This window comes from Macaca mulatta, chromosome 3 (assembly GCF_049350105.2).
Source record: "Macaca mulatta isolate MMU2019108-1 chromosome 3, T2T-MMU8v2.0, whole genome shotgun sequence".
NCBI classification, from domain to species: domain Eukaryota; kingdom Metazoa; phylum Chordata; class Mammalia; order Primates; family Cercopithecidae; genus Macaca; species Macaca mulatta.
The window spans coordinates 33,542,213-33,558,271 of record NC_133408.1 but is presented as its reverse complement, the minus strand read 5'-3'; the positions used below and the strand labels follow the sequence as shown (position 1 = coordinate 33,558,271).

The 16,059-nt window shown below is 33.2% G+C and overlaps 1 protein-coding gene across 2 annotated transcripts in view; it reads right to left on the bottom strand.

Annotated features, from left to right (window-relative positions):
• Positions 1–16,059, bottom strand: part of LIPI (lipase I) — a 103,581-nt gene that overhangs the window by 61,144 nt on the left and 26,378 nt on the right. For both annotated transcript variants that reach the window (XM_028845411.2, XM_077995895.1), the window contains 4 exons: positions 14,865–14,966; positions 5,947–6,036; positions 4,794–4,961; positions 2,957–3,061 (listed from right to left, as the gene is read on the bottom strand). In XM_028845411.2, coding sequence (XP_028701244.1) covers positions 2,957–3,061; positions 4,794–4,961; positions 5,947–6,036; positions 14,865–14,966 — 465 coding nt within the window. The remainder of the gene's footprint in view (positions 1–2,956; positions 3,062–4,793; positions 4,962–5,946; positions 6,037–14,864; positions 14,967–16,059) is intronic.

The window sequence follows — 16,059 nt, the reverse complement described above, 5'->3', positions numbered from 1 at the left end:
AAATAATCAGTCTACGTGATGTTAATGCTTACTATATAGCTACATTAATTAAATGCTATTTGGTACTAGAAAAAGAAATGAACACATACATAAATGAAAAAAGTATATAGATCAAAATATAGACCCAACACAAACAGGTACAAAAAATATGTCAATAAATATATCGATACATACTGATATCTATATTATATATCTCTATCAGAGATATATTTTAACCAATTGTTGATAAAGATGCAAAAGCACTTAATAAAAGAGAACCTGTCAACAAATGATGCTGGAGCTATAAAAAAACTAAATAGAAATAGATTTCAGATGTAAATGTAACACATAGAACTATATTATTTTTAGAAAAAAAGTTATAGGAGAAAACTCTCAGGACCTAGGGCTCAACACAGAGTTCTTAGACTTGACACCTAAAGCATGATACATACCAAAAGAAAATAATGATCAATTACTCCTCATCAAAACTAATACTTTTTCTCTGCCAATGCTTTTGTGAAACAGATAAGAAGACAAGTTACAAACTGTAAGAAAATATTTGTAGATCAAATATTGACAAGGACTAGTTTAGAAATTATATAAAGAATTATCAAAAGTCAACAGCTTAGAAAAAAAGCCCAATTGAAAAATGTCCAAAAGACATGAATACACATTTCACCAAAGATGATAAGAAGAAATAGTCAACATTCGTAGTCATCAGGGCAATGAATACTAAAACCACTGAAGTATTACTGTATGCTTATCAGAATGCATAAGAATTTTTAAAATAATGACACCAAATTCAAAAAAAAATCAGAAAAATTAGATCACTTATATTTTAATTGGGATAATGTAAAGAGGTACAGTCACTCCAAAAAAAAAGGTCAAATTTTTTCAAAGCTAAATGTGCAATTAGTTTCTGTCCCAGCAATAACACTCCTGGGAATTCATGACAGATAATGAAGACATATTCACACAAAAACTAATACACAATATTCAAGCAGCTTGATTTGTCATAGCCAAAATCTAAAAACATCCCAGCTGCTCTTCAACAGGTGACTGGTTAAACAAATGGTGGTACATCCTATATCTATGGAAATGTATATGTATATTCCATAAATAGTATCTATATATAGATATATATCCCTATAGATATATATGTAATATATAGTTATATATAATATACATTAATATATGTAGATAGTAATATCTTTATCTATAGATATATAATATCTATTATATGATATATATGTTATATATGTATACTATATATACATAGACATAATATCTATATATTACACATTACATATAGAAATAGGTCTACTATATAGATATTGATAATATATAGATGCAATATAGATATATTCTATATTTATATATTACATATTATATATAATTACATATAATATATTAATATAATATAGATATATAATATAGAGATATATGTATTTCTCTATTTATATATATAGAGAGATATATATTATCTCACTCAGCATAATTCCCTGGAGGTTCATCCCTGTAGCATGTATCAATGATTCACTATACCTTTAGTCACTGAGTAGTATTCCATGGGAATATATCTCTATCCCTAAGGATAGATAGATCGATATATAGTGATATCTATATCATATTTCTGGATATATTACTGTGGAATACTACTCAGTGACTAAAAGTATAGTGAATCATTGATACATGCTACAGGGATGAACCGCTAGGGTATTATGCTGAATGAAAAAATAAGTCAATTAAAAAGGTTACATGCTGGATGATTCTCTTTATATAACAATCTTGAAATAACAAAGTTCTAGAAATGTATGAATGGATGCCAGGGATTGGAAACCAACAGGTGGGGGATGGGGTACGTAGTTATAAAGGCACAACACAAAGATTCCTTGGGGTGATGAACTGTTCAGCATCTTCACTGTGGTGGTAGATACAGAGCCCTAGAAATGTGACTATTTTGTATGGAGCCAAATACACATATAGCCACACACACAGGCAGATGTATAGAGAAATCCGATTAAGATGGGTGGATTGTACCAATGTCTACTACTCTATGGCACTGCAAAATGTTATCATTTAAGGAAATTAAAGTACATACAGTATCTCTGTGTATTATTTCTTATGTCAACATGTAAATCTAAAATTAACTCAATAAAATTAACTCAATAAAATTTTTAATTTGAAAAATGGACAGCTCCAATTCTGTTTGATAGGACACATCACTAATGTTTGAAGAATAATATATTGAAGTTGGTAGTGACTGTGACTGGAAGACACTAAAAATGACTGACCTAAAATATTTTATGAGAATCTATTTTAAGTACTTATCTCTCAGTAATCAAAATTAATGACAGTCATTCGAAACTTCCTCCATAAGATTCTTCACATAAAAGGACTCATTTTATTTGCAAACCACTTCTAGTTTTTCATTTCCAAACAGAATAATTTTGCTTTAATACTTCCTTATAAATCTAATGATTTATTATATTTCTATGAGATTCTCTCTTGTTCTACAAGTTTTCTCCTCTTGTCTAACTCTGAATGTATTATGAGGATTGCTACTTTCTTGTCCTTTTTTTATATTTATATATTAATAATCTAGTTTTGGTTTCCAAATAGGTGTTCATACTATATATATATATAAAATATATATATATATAATATATATATATGGCTCCTTAAAATGTTATATGCCAAAATAACTCTAGAGGTGAAAAGGGCAATATGTAAATTTAGGATGAAGGAGTGCAACCTTGATTGTTTCTTTGTGAAAATATTACCCAAGCGTCTCTCCATTTTATCTAAAAAAAGATCAAGTCCTTAGTTGAATTTGTCCCACTGGCGATAGCAAATTTTAAATTTGCCTGAAAGAACATGATGGAATTTGAGTGGGTGCAAAGAACACTTTGAATCAAATGTAGATTAGTGTAAAAAAAACAAAAAATGTGTTTAGTTGTTGAAAGTGTTAACTTACTACAGAATGGATATATGCCACTAGTATCCAAAAACACAGTGGTCCTAACAGGTCCTCCTTTTATCCTTTCTTTCAAAACATCTTTAAATAGCTTGGCTTGATAACCTGAGATTTGAGAAATAGAACATTAGAAATTGGATTTCCATCAAGTAACAAAAATGTCAAATCACTAAAGTAACTAAAAGATCAGTGTGTATAATCATCATCATGATCATCGTGGATTTTGATAGCTTAAAAAGCATTTTTTCAAATAATGCAGCATTCCATTTATTTTGATTACAATAACAACTCTTAAATTCAGGATTCACAAATAAATCTGCTCCCTCAAAATCTTATCAGAGCTTAGCATACTCCATCCATATGGCTATAGTCCATTTGTAGAAGTTTTACTGTTATAAATTCAGAATTTTACCTGTAATTCTTTCTAATAAATTCAGCAGAGTAAATTGACTACATAAAACTTAAACATACAATATAGCTCCATGAGTATAGCTCCCTAATTCTCCAATACGTATAATACATACAGATATGGCATGCGTGTGCATACATTATATATATAATATATATATGTATAGGTATACTTTACATGTACTATATATTGTGCATATAATATACATATTTCAGATAAATATATTATGTGTACATGTAGCATATTTATTATAATATGTTGATATATTGATAAAAAATACTTATAAAATAAACTTTATATTAATATATATTTAATATGCTTCATGTATTTCTTTGTTCCCGTATTGCTACCTCCAAATTTGAGATTTGAATATGGTAGAAAGAATAGTAAATTAAGAATTCAGAGGTTTTACTCAAGTTCTAACTTATGCCTTTACGTAATTTATATATTCACTCTGGGTTACAATTTTCTCATTACATGGAAGAAGGATGGGACCAGAAAAGCAATCCACAACAGGAGGTCTGAAGAAAACTAATCCCACATGATGTCTTACAGACAGAAAGGTCTATGAGAAAAATCAAATTGGCAATGCCTGAACGGTGCATCCCCTTCCTAGGGTGTTCTCAATGTGTGCTAATCGTGCTTCAGAGTTTGGTTTAATTTAGCCTTTGTAATCACTACCCATTCCTTGAACCCCTTTGGCTTTGGAAACATCTCTGGAGAATTCTGCCACGATACTGACCAGATGTTTACATGCTCACGGCATGCTTGGATCTGGTGCTCTCTTTGAAAAACCCTGAGTAAACAGCCTCTGAAATTCTTTCCAGTTCCAATATTATATTTTTATGCGGATTTTTTTCTCTATAATTTCCTATTGGCAGGTTTTAGTTATCAGAAGTAGCAATACTGAACTGCTCTTAGCAAGCTTTATCCATTTAGAAGGTGTGAACCATGTAACCATGTTTCATGTCTACTTGCTGATAGCAAATAAGAAGCTAACCATGGCTCATATCTCTTCACTTGTTCCTAAGACCTCCAAAAAACAAAACAAAAACAAACAAACAAACAAAAAAAACCACACCTCGGTGTTGCCAAGACTGTGCAAGTTTCTTTCTTTAAGTGAAAATATAGTTGGATGATAGTTAGATGTACATCAGAAACAAGGATCATTATAAAGCCACCTAATCTGCCCACTATACTGAACATAAAAAGGCAGTTGATTATGTTCCTTTCATTAAATATATTAAAAATGTTTAGTAGGGAATGATATATTTACTCTGTACCACATCTCTACAGATAATTTTTCCATAAAATGGTCATGTATTAACAAGTAAACAGAGTACACAGTTTAGCTTCCAGCAGAAAATACTAAAAATTATGTTATTCATATTAAATAAGAGTGATAGTAACTATAATAATCTCTCTTACCCAGCCAAGGACATGATTTTTCCTTAAAACTGTCACAGTCCACACATAAGCTAGTCTTGTAATCTTTGTATGAATGACAAGGAAATGAAATAAAATTGCAGTTTGTTTCCAAAGATGCCATGAACAAGTGAACTGCTCTCTCGTGGTTGCATTTAATGAATTTAATTCCTTAAGAGTTAAAAAAAAAAAAGCAAAGAACTGTAGATGTATTAATCCATGTTCAAGTACATTTAAAAACAAAGTAAAGATGAAGTTTTGCTAAATACTATGTACCTTATGAATATTACTGACTATAATACAGTTTTATGTCAAACCACTAAACAAATAGTACCAATGAAAACTTAAATGTAGTATGTCTTTTGCATGAGATTTATAATAAAATTTTAAAGTAATAATTAACACAGCAAAAATGTTTCATTTCAGTGTTTCACAAGCTCTACACAGTGCTACTATACTTAATCACTAGTGTACACATCTTTTCCTTCTAATCCTGTACTCCTAACGTTTCCACCTAATGACAAAGATGACCATGAAACCAGGTGACATTAAAACTTTATTACCTTTCTTTTCTTTTCCAACCCCTTTTCCAACCTTGCACATCCTCATGCTTTTCACCAAACTTCTTTAGCTACAGTGGCCTTTGGTCACGTGTTGTTTGACCAGCTGCCGTTGTGGACCTGAGAACATTTCTTGCAATGGCTCTGACGTGAACCAAATTCCACACCTGGGGAAGCTGCTCGGCTATCTTTATGTACAGAACAATCAAGTGTCAAGAGATTTTAAATTTGTCTTTGTACAGTAATATTGTGATGGTTAACATTAAATCCTGAGATCAAAGTGTTATTATATGATACTTTAGCTACGTGTGCTTCCTCACAGTGACTTACAACTTCTCCTAATGTTCAAAATGATGAACTAAAATTATTAAAAATATAATATAAGAGGTCTCATCCATGACCAAATGGACGTCTACTGGTAACCTTTATGAACTGAGCATGGTCAAATTAAACCACTGTTAACCAATAACTCTCCTGAGTCATGGGCAATGGTGATGAAATCAAAACACTGCCTACAGATGAAGAGGGGAAAGTAAGTTACTTTCTTTCGTCATTTCAAATATTATATAATTCATTCAAAAATACTATCAGTATACCTGAGAAAATTGATTTAGGACAGCCAGGTTGTTTCCTTCCTCCATTTGGATAAAAATCTATATGTCCCAAGGGCTCTCGAATGCCTAAACCTGAGAAGAAAAGCACCAAGGATCATCATGTGTATATAATTGGGTGACTAGCTTGCACAAAACAAAATATCCTATAAAATCCATTCAAAGTTATTCTTTAAATATTAGAATTGAAAATAAGTGTTTTTATAAAGAGAAGGTTTACTTCTATAAATTCTTCATGAAAAGTATATTTCATTAATGTAACATGTTTGCCAGTCACCAGTTTACTATGGGTCAGTCACAGTTTTTTGTGGTATGAACACATAAGTGAAAAAAGAAATAGAGCAAAATGACTTGCAGTGACAAATACTTTATAGTGGAAGGAAACCATAATAAACAAGTAAATACAGAGTATGTCAAACAATAATACGTGCTACGGAGAACAGTTCAGTAGAACAAGAGGACAGGAAGGGTCTAGTGAGGGTGGTAGTTGCATGTTTAAGTTATTTGGTTAAGGAATTTGCTACTTGAAGAAGGTGGAGTGGAGCAAAAATGTGAAGGATGTGAGGCGGTGAGCCCAGTGGATATTTGTGTGAATATGCTCGAGGAAGAAGCCAGCGTGGCTGAAGCCTAATGTGTAACAGGGAGCTTCGGAGCAAAGGAAGCCAAGTCCTACAGAGCCTTTTCAATCAGTGTGATGATTTGCTTTCACTTTGGGTCATAATTTTTAAGATCTGCTGGTGCTGGATGCACTAACTGGAAAAAAATCTAAAAACTAAGCTGCCTCTCGGCTGGAGCAGTTTGAGTCAGAGTGACATGAAACTCAAAGCTTTGATTCAAGGGCTTGTGTAGCCCTGTAGATCATTGGGGCACCGGCGAATGTACTGATTCTGAGCCTGTTACCAGCATATAACTCAGAGAAGCCTTAACAGTGAAAAGGGCTAGCAAGCCCAGAATACTCAGGACTGTGATTTGATATAAAATTGTGCTGCCATATAAGATTACAATGCTTTAATCTGGGGCACAAAAGATTTCCTACAACACAGTGAACTCATGAAAGAGATCAGTCATAGATTTAGTATAAAACAAAGATAAATAGATGATTCTGACAATAAGGGTTTAGATGCTGCAACTCGACTTAGTTCTAGGATGTAACAGAACCTCTGATGAGTTGTTAGTAGCACGTTAGAACACTGGGCATGTACACTGAGGCTGGGGAGAGGGGAGTTTTAAAAACAAGAAAAAAAAAATTAACAGTGTTAGAGATCTGTGAAATTTCCTCATATTTGAACTCCACATGGATTTCCAAGACTAGGGGTTTCCAGTTTGGAACTGTCATTTTCTCCAATCTGCCAATGAAGGAGACTCAAACCAACAGCGCTCCTTAGGAATCAGAGGGAAAAAAAAGAAATTTGTCATTAACTTACAAGCAGCCCTTGATTCAGGCATGCTATTTCCCTTTTATCAGATGGGTGGGGGGCAGCTTGGTCTGTTTAGATCATTCATTCTCTTGGTTTCAAGAAGGGTGGGGAGAGCAGCTATGACTTTTTAATTTTCCTTTTATTGTAAAATATAAGGCACATGCAGAAAAAGAACATTCAACGTAAATCTATAGGCTAATTATTATAAAGCAAACAGCCATGGGGCTACCACACTCATGTAAAGAAATAGCACCTAGAAGCCTCCATTGTGCCCTTACCCAGTCACAAGTTTCTTTCTGTCCCCTAATCGCTAACCCATCCTCTTTTTTAAAATAAAATCATTTGTTGATATTATTTTATTTTATTTTATTTTTTGAGACGGAGTCTGACTCTGTCGCTCAGGCTGAAGTACAATGGCATGATCTCCGCTCACTGTGACCTCTGCCTACCGGGTTCAAGCAATTCTCCTGCCTCAGCCTCCCAAGTAGCTGGGACTACGGGCACGTGCCACCATGCCCAGCTAATTTTTGGTATTTTTAGCAGAGATGTGGTTTCACCATGCTGGCCAGGCTGGTCTCGAACTCCTGACCTGGTGATCCCCCCGCCTCGGCCTCCCAAAGTGCTGGGATTACAGGTGTGAGCCACCGCACCCAGCCTGTTTTTCTTCTTTACCTTCTAAGGATGACTCCCAAAACCCTATAGTTTAGATTTCCCCTTTGAAAAAATATATGAACTTACTCATATTTTATGTATGATTTTGTTTCTGGCTTTTTAGATTATTACTATGTTTGTGCTATTAATCCACATTGTCAGGTGTACAAACAGTAATTTATTGTCATATAGTATTTCATTGTATGAACGTATCACAATTTATTTTTCCATTCTCCTATTGTGGTACATTTGTGTTGTTTCCAATTTGGGGCTAATGTGTTCAAACTGTGAACATTTTGAACACATATATTAAAGCATATGTGAAGGTACATCAGTTGGTTATATACCTAGGAGTGGAATTGTTATAGAATATGAGTATCTTTGATTTAATACACAATGCTGAATAGTTGTACCATATCTTTGCCAATAAATGCTCTTGTCAAACTTTTGAATTTTAAGCATGTGGCTTCTTATTTGGGTTTTAATTTATATTTGTTTCTAACTTTAAGAACTTTTTATATGTTTATTGCCTATTCAGATGTATCCTTCCTAATGTCCTGACTTTTTCTTAACGAGGTTATCTTTGTCTTTATTATTGACTGATAGTGGGTCTTTATCTCTTTTCCTGCTTTTTTTTTATGGCTTGCTGTTCACATTCTTAAAGTATTTATAACATTCTCAATTTTTATATAATCTGACATTTTAATGCTTTCATTTGGGTTAGAGATTTTTGTGTACTTTGGGAAAATATTATTCATTATCCCAGTGTTATGAAGGCTTTAAAAATAATTGCTCATAAACCATTTATTTTCCTTTCACATTTATGCATACCACAAGGAAATAATTTTTGTGTTTTACATGAGTGCAAGGTTTTTTTTCAGCTTCAGAATCCAGTTGACGGAAACAGAACCACGTAATTACTGATACTAGCTGTGTCTTCTCTTTTTGTTCTTTCTGTTTTTTCTCTCCAAGAATTTATTTTTAGAAGAGACGTATGAAGTTCAAGCATTCTATGTTCCTTTCATTGTATGGAAAGAAGGCAAAAGTGATATAAATAAATTTTAAAATAATAATTAATTTTTATCTTTTCTAAAGTGCAAATTTTGGCTTTTTAAAGCATCTGCAATTCATAATTTTTATTCCATTAATTTATTTGGTATGTTTAATATTTGCTTCTTTCTTCATTTCTGTGTGTTTATGTTGTTTAATTCTTAATTTTTCAAGATTATTAGATTAGTGATTGATTTTCAGCCTTTTAAAATAGCTGTACTCAAAACTATACATTAACTTCTAGACGTGACTTTTGCTGAATCCAAAAAGTTTTAATATGCAATAATGTGAATATTCAATTCAAAATATTTCATATTTATGTTATTTATTATTGTATTCATTAGTTATTTTTAAGTGTGATTTTTCACTTTCAAAAATGTATGGATTTTAGTTATATTTTTGTTATTTATTTGGATTAAGTGCATTAAAGAGAGAGAAGATTACTCTATGATTTCTACACTTTGAAATGTTTGAGAATATTGTTTTTTTCAGATCCAAACATTTTTATTTGCTTTCAATTCTTTTTTGTTTGTTTGTTACATTTGGCTAATGCCCTCATATCTCTGATTATATTTATTTATGTATTCTTTTTTCTTTTTTTATTATTATACTTTAAGTTCTATGGTACATGTGCACTACATGCGGGTTTGTTACATATGTATACATGTGCCATGTTGGTGTGCTGCACCCTTTAACTCGTCATTTACATTAGGTATATCGAAATGTTTCAGCATTTTTTTAAGGCTCGGTATATGGTGAACTTTAGGTAAAATATCCATGTGTGTTTCAGAAGACTGTAAATTCTGCAGTTCTCAAGTGTAATGTTCTATAAATGTCTATGAGATCAATTGTGTTAATTAAAATTATTCACTATGATTATGCGGTTGCCTTTTTTTTGTAATGTGTTATTGTTAATAATGCATTACGTATTTGAAGCTGTGTTATTAGATGGATACAAACTAGAATTGCTATATCTTCTTTGTGAGTTCAAAGTTTTATTATTTTAAAGTCCATCCATATTTTTATTAGTTTGTATGATAAAATCAATTTTGTCTAATATAGATTTACCACCATTTGGAGGATAATATTTGCATATATTTTATCACCCTTCTACTTTCAAATATTTTGCTTCCTTGCTTTTATATATGTCTTTAATAAATAAGAGTTGGATTTTGTCTTTTTAATCAAGTTTGACAACCACAATATTTTAATTAGAGCATAAGTCCATTTATATCAATTGTATAGTTGTGTTTAATTTTACTATCTTATTATCTACCTTCTATTTGCTTTAGCTGTTTTATGCATTCTTTCTTTCTTTTCTTACCTTCTTTTGACTTCATAAAAAGTTTATTCAATTTTTGTCCTTCATTAGCTTGGAAGTACTCTTTTATTCTTTTCTTGCTAGATACCCTAAAGATTCAACATGAATACTATACTTATGAACCTCAGTTATTGAAGGTCACTTTCACCTTCTTTCTATACAATGAAAGGAACACAGAAAGCTTGAAATTCATTTATTGCCCAAAATCATATGCTATTTTAGCTTATTTTAATTTTCTCTATATTTCAAATCCATAAAAAAATTATTAACAGTATTTTATGCCATCAGCATATGCTTAGATTTAACTAGTTAAATTTACCTGAAACAAAATACATTTATTCTTGAAACAGATTGGGATACTATCTTAGCAGTTGTTTCCTTTCACCATATGGAAGCAACCATTCTGTTGTTTCCTATATTCCATTGTTTCTGATGAGAACTCAGTTGTAACTCTGGTCAATCTTATTCACCTTATTTAAATAAACTTGTATGGTTTGATGATGGCCTTTTCTGCAATTCACTATCATTCATCTAAATGGAGATTAATCTTTATTATTTTTCTTAATTGGGCATTTTGAACTTGTGGATTGATTATATTACTCAGTTTGGGAAAATTATGAGAAAATATCTCTTTAAATATAACCTCTGTTCCATTTTTCTGCAGTTTTATTCCAGAATTCTAAGACAATGTAATATACCATCTCATTGCCTATCCTATGCATCTCTTAACTGTTGGTCTATATTGTCTATTCTTTGGTACCCATTTGCTTCAGTCTAGAAATTTACTTTTCACCTACTTTTTAGTTCACTTGCTCACTCTCTCTTTACCCATTTCTAATTTTCTGTTAAACCCATTTAATGGAAGTCAATTATTTTACTTTTTAGGGTAAGAATAATTTCATTATTTTCGTCAAATATAATTGATCAAATTTATACTTATTAATTTTCTGTTAAATTTTTCGGTCTTATCTTCTACCTTTTTGAAAATATTAATAGCAAAACTACAATTACTTTTGCACCAACTTAATAATAAGCACTTTTTTATAGCCAGTGTATAATAATCCCAATATCTGGAGGCCTATGGGTCTTGTCTATTTACTGTTGTTTCTGCTTTTTCTCATTCATGCTGTCTTGCTTCAAGTGTGCCTGGCTATCTTGGATGCTAAACATTTATTTTAAACTGTTTTTGTAAAATTAATTTGACACTGAATTATGTGAATTTCCTACAAAGAAGGCTATTGTTTGCTTCTGTCAGATAACTAGGAGCTTTAGCAATTCAGAATCTACTTAAACAAAAACTCAGTAAATGTGATTCTGGCGGAGGCAACTCAGATAACTAGAAGCTTCCTGCCGACCATAAGAAGGCTGGTTTGTTCAGCTTTACCTATGATTCTGTAATGTCCTTTCGAGTTCCAGACAAGAATAACAGATGAGATGTTTTGCAAACCCAATATGAAGGTTTCAAAAGCATCTATCTTTTGGATATTGGACTCATAATTTTCCCCAATACCTCAACAAGAATGTATGCCCTAATTATCTAATCCACAAATTTGAAAGGCCACATGGCTTTTTGAACACTCACAACTGAGTAAAAATGAGGATTATTGGCAAGTAGAAGATGTGGTCATTGTCTAGTATTCAAGGAAAAGGCAGTTCACCAGGTATGTGCTGAGTCCACGCATATCATTCAGAAATTCCTCAGGACAGGTACATATGCAGCATCAAAAATCTGTGTTTCTTATTTGTGATAGTCATAAAGATCAATCCAATGTTCCAACTATGTGGCCTCTAGTGGCAGGTTAGATCTGATAGGTTGCATCATCAAAAGATGTTGAGAACATAAGAAAATCCAAAACAGTTCATTAGGATAAGTAAAAAATACAAACAAAAATAATAAGAAGTATGAAGAACTAAGTCAAAAGGCCATAGGCAGAATTGAAGTTAGTGTTGTGGGAAGTCAGGGACCCCAAATGGAGGGACCGGCTGGAGCCGTGGCAGAGGAACATAAATTGTGAAGATTTCAGGGACATTTATCAGTTCCCAAATAATACTTTTATAATTTCTCATGCCTGTCTTTACTTTAATCACTTAATCCTGTTATCTTCATAAGTTGAGGATATACGTCACCTCAGGACCACTGTGATCATTGTGTTAACTGTATAAATTGATTGTAAAACATGTGTGTTTGAACAATATGAAATCAGTGCACCTTGAAAAAGAACAGAATAACAGTGACTTTTAGAGAACAGGGAAGACAACCATAAGTTCTGACTGCCTGTGGGGTTGGGCAAAAAGAGTCATATTTTTCTTCTTGCAGAGAGCCTATAAACGGATGTGCAAGTAGGAGAGATATTGCTAAATTCTTTTCTTAGCAAAGAATATTAATACTCTGGTAAAGGAATGCATTCCTGGGGGGAGGTCTATAAACGGCCACTCTGGGAATGTCTGTCTTATGTGGTTGAGATAAGGACTGAGATATGCCCTGGTCTCCTGCAGTACTCTCAGACTTACTAAGGTGGGGAAAAACTCCGCCCTGGTAATTTGTGGTCAGACCAGTTCTCTGCTCTCAAACCCTGTTTTCTGTTGTTTAAGATGTTTATCAAGAAAATACGTGCTCCGCTGAACACAGAAACTTATCAGTAGTTCTGCTTTTTGCCCTTTGAAGCATGTGATCTTTGTACCTACTCCCTGTTCTTATACTCTTTCCCCCTTTTTTTTTGAGATGGAGTCTTGCTCTGTTGCCCAGGCTGCAGTGCAGTGGTGCAATCTCGGCTTACTGCAAGCTCCGCCTCCCGGGTCCACACCATTCTCCTGCCTCAGCCTCCTAAGTATCTGGGTCTATAGGCACCCGCCACCACGCCTGGCTAATTTTTTGCATTTTTAGTAGAGATGGGGTTTCACCGTGTTAGCCAGGATGGTCTCAATCTCCTGACCTTGTGATCTGCCCGCCTCCACCTCCCAAAGTGCTGGGGTTACAGGCGTGAGCCACTGCGCTTGGCTTCTTTCCCCTTTTTAAAACCCTTAATAAAAACTTGCTGGTTTGAGGTTCAGGCGGGCATCATAGTCCTACCGACATGTGATGTCACCCCCGGCAGACCAGCTGTAAAATTCCTCTCGTTATACTGTCTCTCTTTATTTCTCAGCCGGCCGACACTTATGGAAAATAGAATGAACTTACATTGAAATATTGGGGGTGGGTTCTCCCAATAAGTTAGAGTTTCAGAAAAAATTCAGACAAGAGATTACAGATTAATTGGCCAATAGGTGTATTGTATGTGGATGTGCCAAGCTGATATAAAGAGTTAGAGATAATAAAGACATGAGAGGTTTGGATAACACTACAACTATGACTCCTTTGGTTTTGACTGCTTATAGAAGTAGGTGAACATAGATTCCAAATAAGGAGCAGAATTGTTACCACTGGAGTCTCAGTCTATTGACATGTAGTCATGGGGGTTGAAAAATTGCGTCTATGGCATTTACGTATTTCACACACACACACACACACACACACACACACACACACACACACACACACCCACCCTAGTATGGTAGTATAGATTACCACAAGATTAATTCAGAGGAGCAATCTTAGTGTCACTGCCCTTGTCTCTATCTCAGCACCATATCCTCTCCTGATTCAGTTTATAAGAATAATATACTGGTTAAGTGCATCATCTGGAATCAAAACATATGATTTCAAATTCTGACTCTGCCACTTACTGACCTTACAACCTTTATTCTGGCTTCCTCAACTGTAAAGGGAATGATAGTTGTTATCTATCTAATGGAAATTTAGTAGGATTCACTAATTAATTCATACAAGCACTCAAAACACTGCCTAATGTATAGGAAGTGCTCAATAAATATTAGTATCAACAAATTCAAATCAGGAAAGGCATGAGGACAGTCTGTTTCTTAAAAGTGTCTGTTCAATTGTACTCTGGCCAAAAATCCAATACCCTGTTAGAGATTTTCAGCTAAGATAATTTAAAAACAACAGAAAAATTATTTCCTTACATTTAAGGAAGACTATTCTTTATTTTTGGCTGAAATGCTGTGTTCAGTTCTAGTTGATATATATCACAGCAAGAAAATAAGTGGGGAGAATGGTATCCTAAATACAACAGGAACGTTAAACATGGGGGAAAATGTGATCAAATCAATAAAACTGTCAACAGCATGAACAGAATGAACTCTTCGTTATTTATTTCAGTGTTTTAGGATGACATGACACATCTTGAAACCTGAAGGAGGCAAACTGAAGTCAAAGAGTGCCATTTGACAATGCAGGAAATCACTAACCCTAAGAAATATTACTTGGGAAATATTATCATTCTATAATTACAGATTTAAAATCATTTTATCCATGATGTTTTTTCTTCTTATGCTCTCCCCTTGCCCAGGGTCTACATTTTCCTTTTCATTTTCAAATAATTAGGTAATAAATCCTGATTTGTTACCATTGGAGTTAGAATGGATGACATCCACAAACTTTGCATCATTGTAATCCAATCTTCTATATGGTGGTTTTCTGGAGAACTTTGGCCCAGCAGGGTCAAGACCTGGAAAGCAAGAAAGAAACTACCAGTCTAATCAAGTCTACAGAGCTCCTTACATTGCATACTTCCATTATTACTACATTATAAACATAAAAAGCATTTATACTTTTAGTTTAAACCTATCCAAAAACATATCTAAAAACAAATGAAAGTGGATGAATAGCAGGTAACTTCATTATTTGAATAATAATACTAACCTTCAGAACTTTTCAAGTTAAGCCACAACAAAATATTGTAGGATTTTTTGGAGAATTTTTATGTGAGACTGAATTAGGAGTAATATAGTAGTTTACATTTAATAATAACTACAACTATTTCTCCTGAAGGAAAAAAATAATGAATACCATCTGGTTCTCTCTTGAACTCTGTACCTTACTAGCTCACTCTGGAGTCATCTGTAGACAGACCTGAAAAGCTTTTTCAGGTGCCAAATATAATTTGGGCTATGGGATAAACCATGTTATCTTATCCATTTCTCATAAGACTTTCTCACACACTCTTAAGAAAAGGAAAATATATTTTAAATTCTGTGGAGTGTGAATATTATTTCTGGGATATCCTAATTTCTAAATAAAAATTCTAGGCTCATGAGTTTCTGGGAACTGTCAAAAAGCGGAGAGAGAAGATAAAATTCAGTTTCTTGAGAACATCTATACAATGAAGAAACAATCATCTTAAAAAGATATTTGAAAGTAAAATATAATGTTTTTCCATTTCAAACACCTCTATTATCCCCATTTTATTTAACCCACTTGACTGAATGAGACAGAATCATCTATCTTCCTATAAATTATTCTGATGTAGAACTTCCATGTTTGGTGGCCTTTTAGTCCCTGATGATTGCCTGGTATTTGGGGCCATTCAAACTAGACTAATATGTGTAAACACAATTTAAGTACAAATTGAGCAAGTGTGGTTTTTGAAATAGAATGGGCTTTAAGCACTAGGGAACTTTGTAGAAATAAATCCTGGCTAAACTGCTACTTCTTGACCCTCCTACATTCATTCAGTTAATGTTTTCACACATGTTTGTTAACATTAAAACTAATCAGAGTAAGGATATGCTTAAGGTTTGCAAAGATAACTATCTATATGT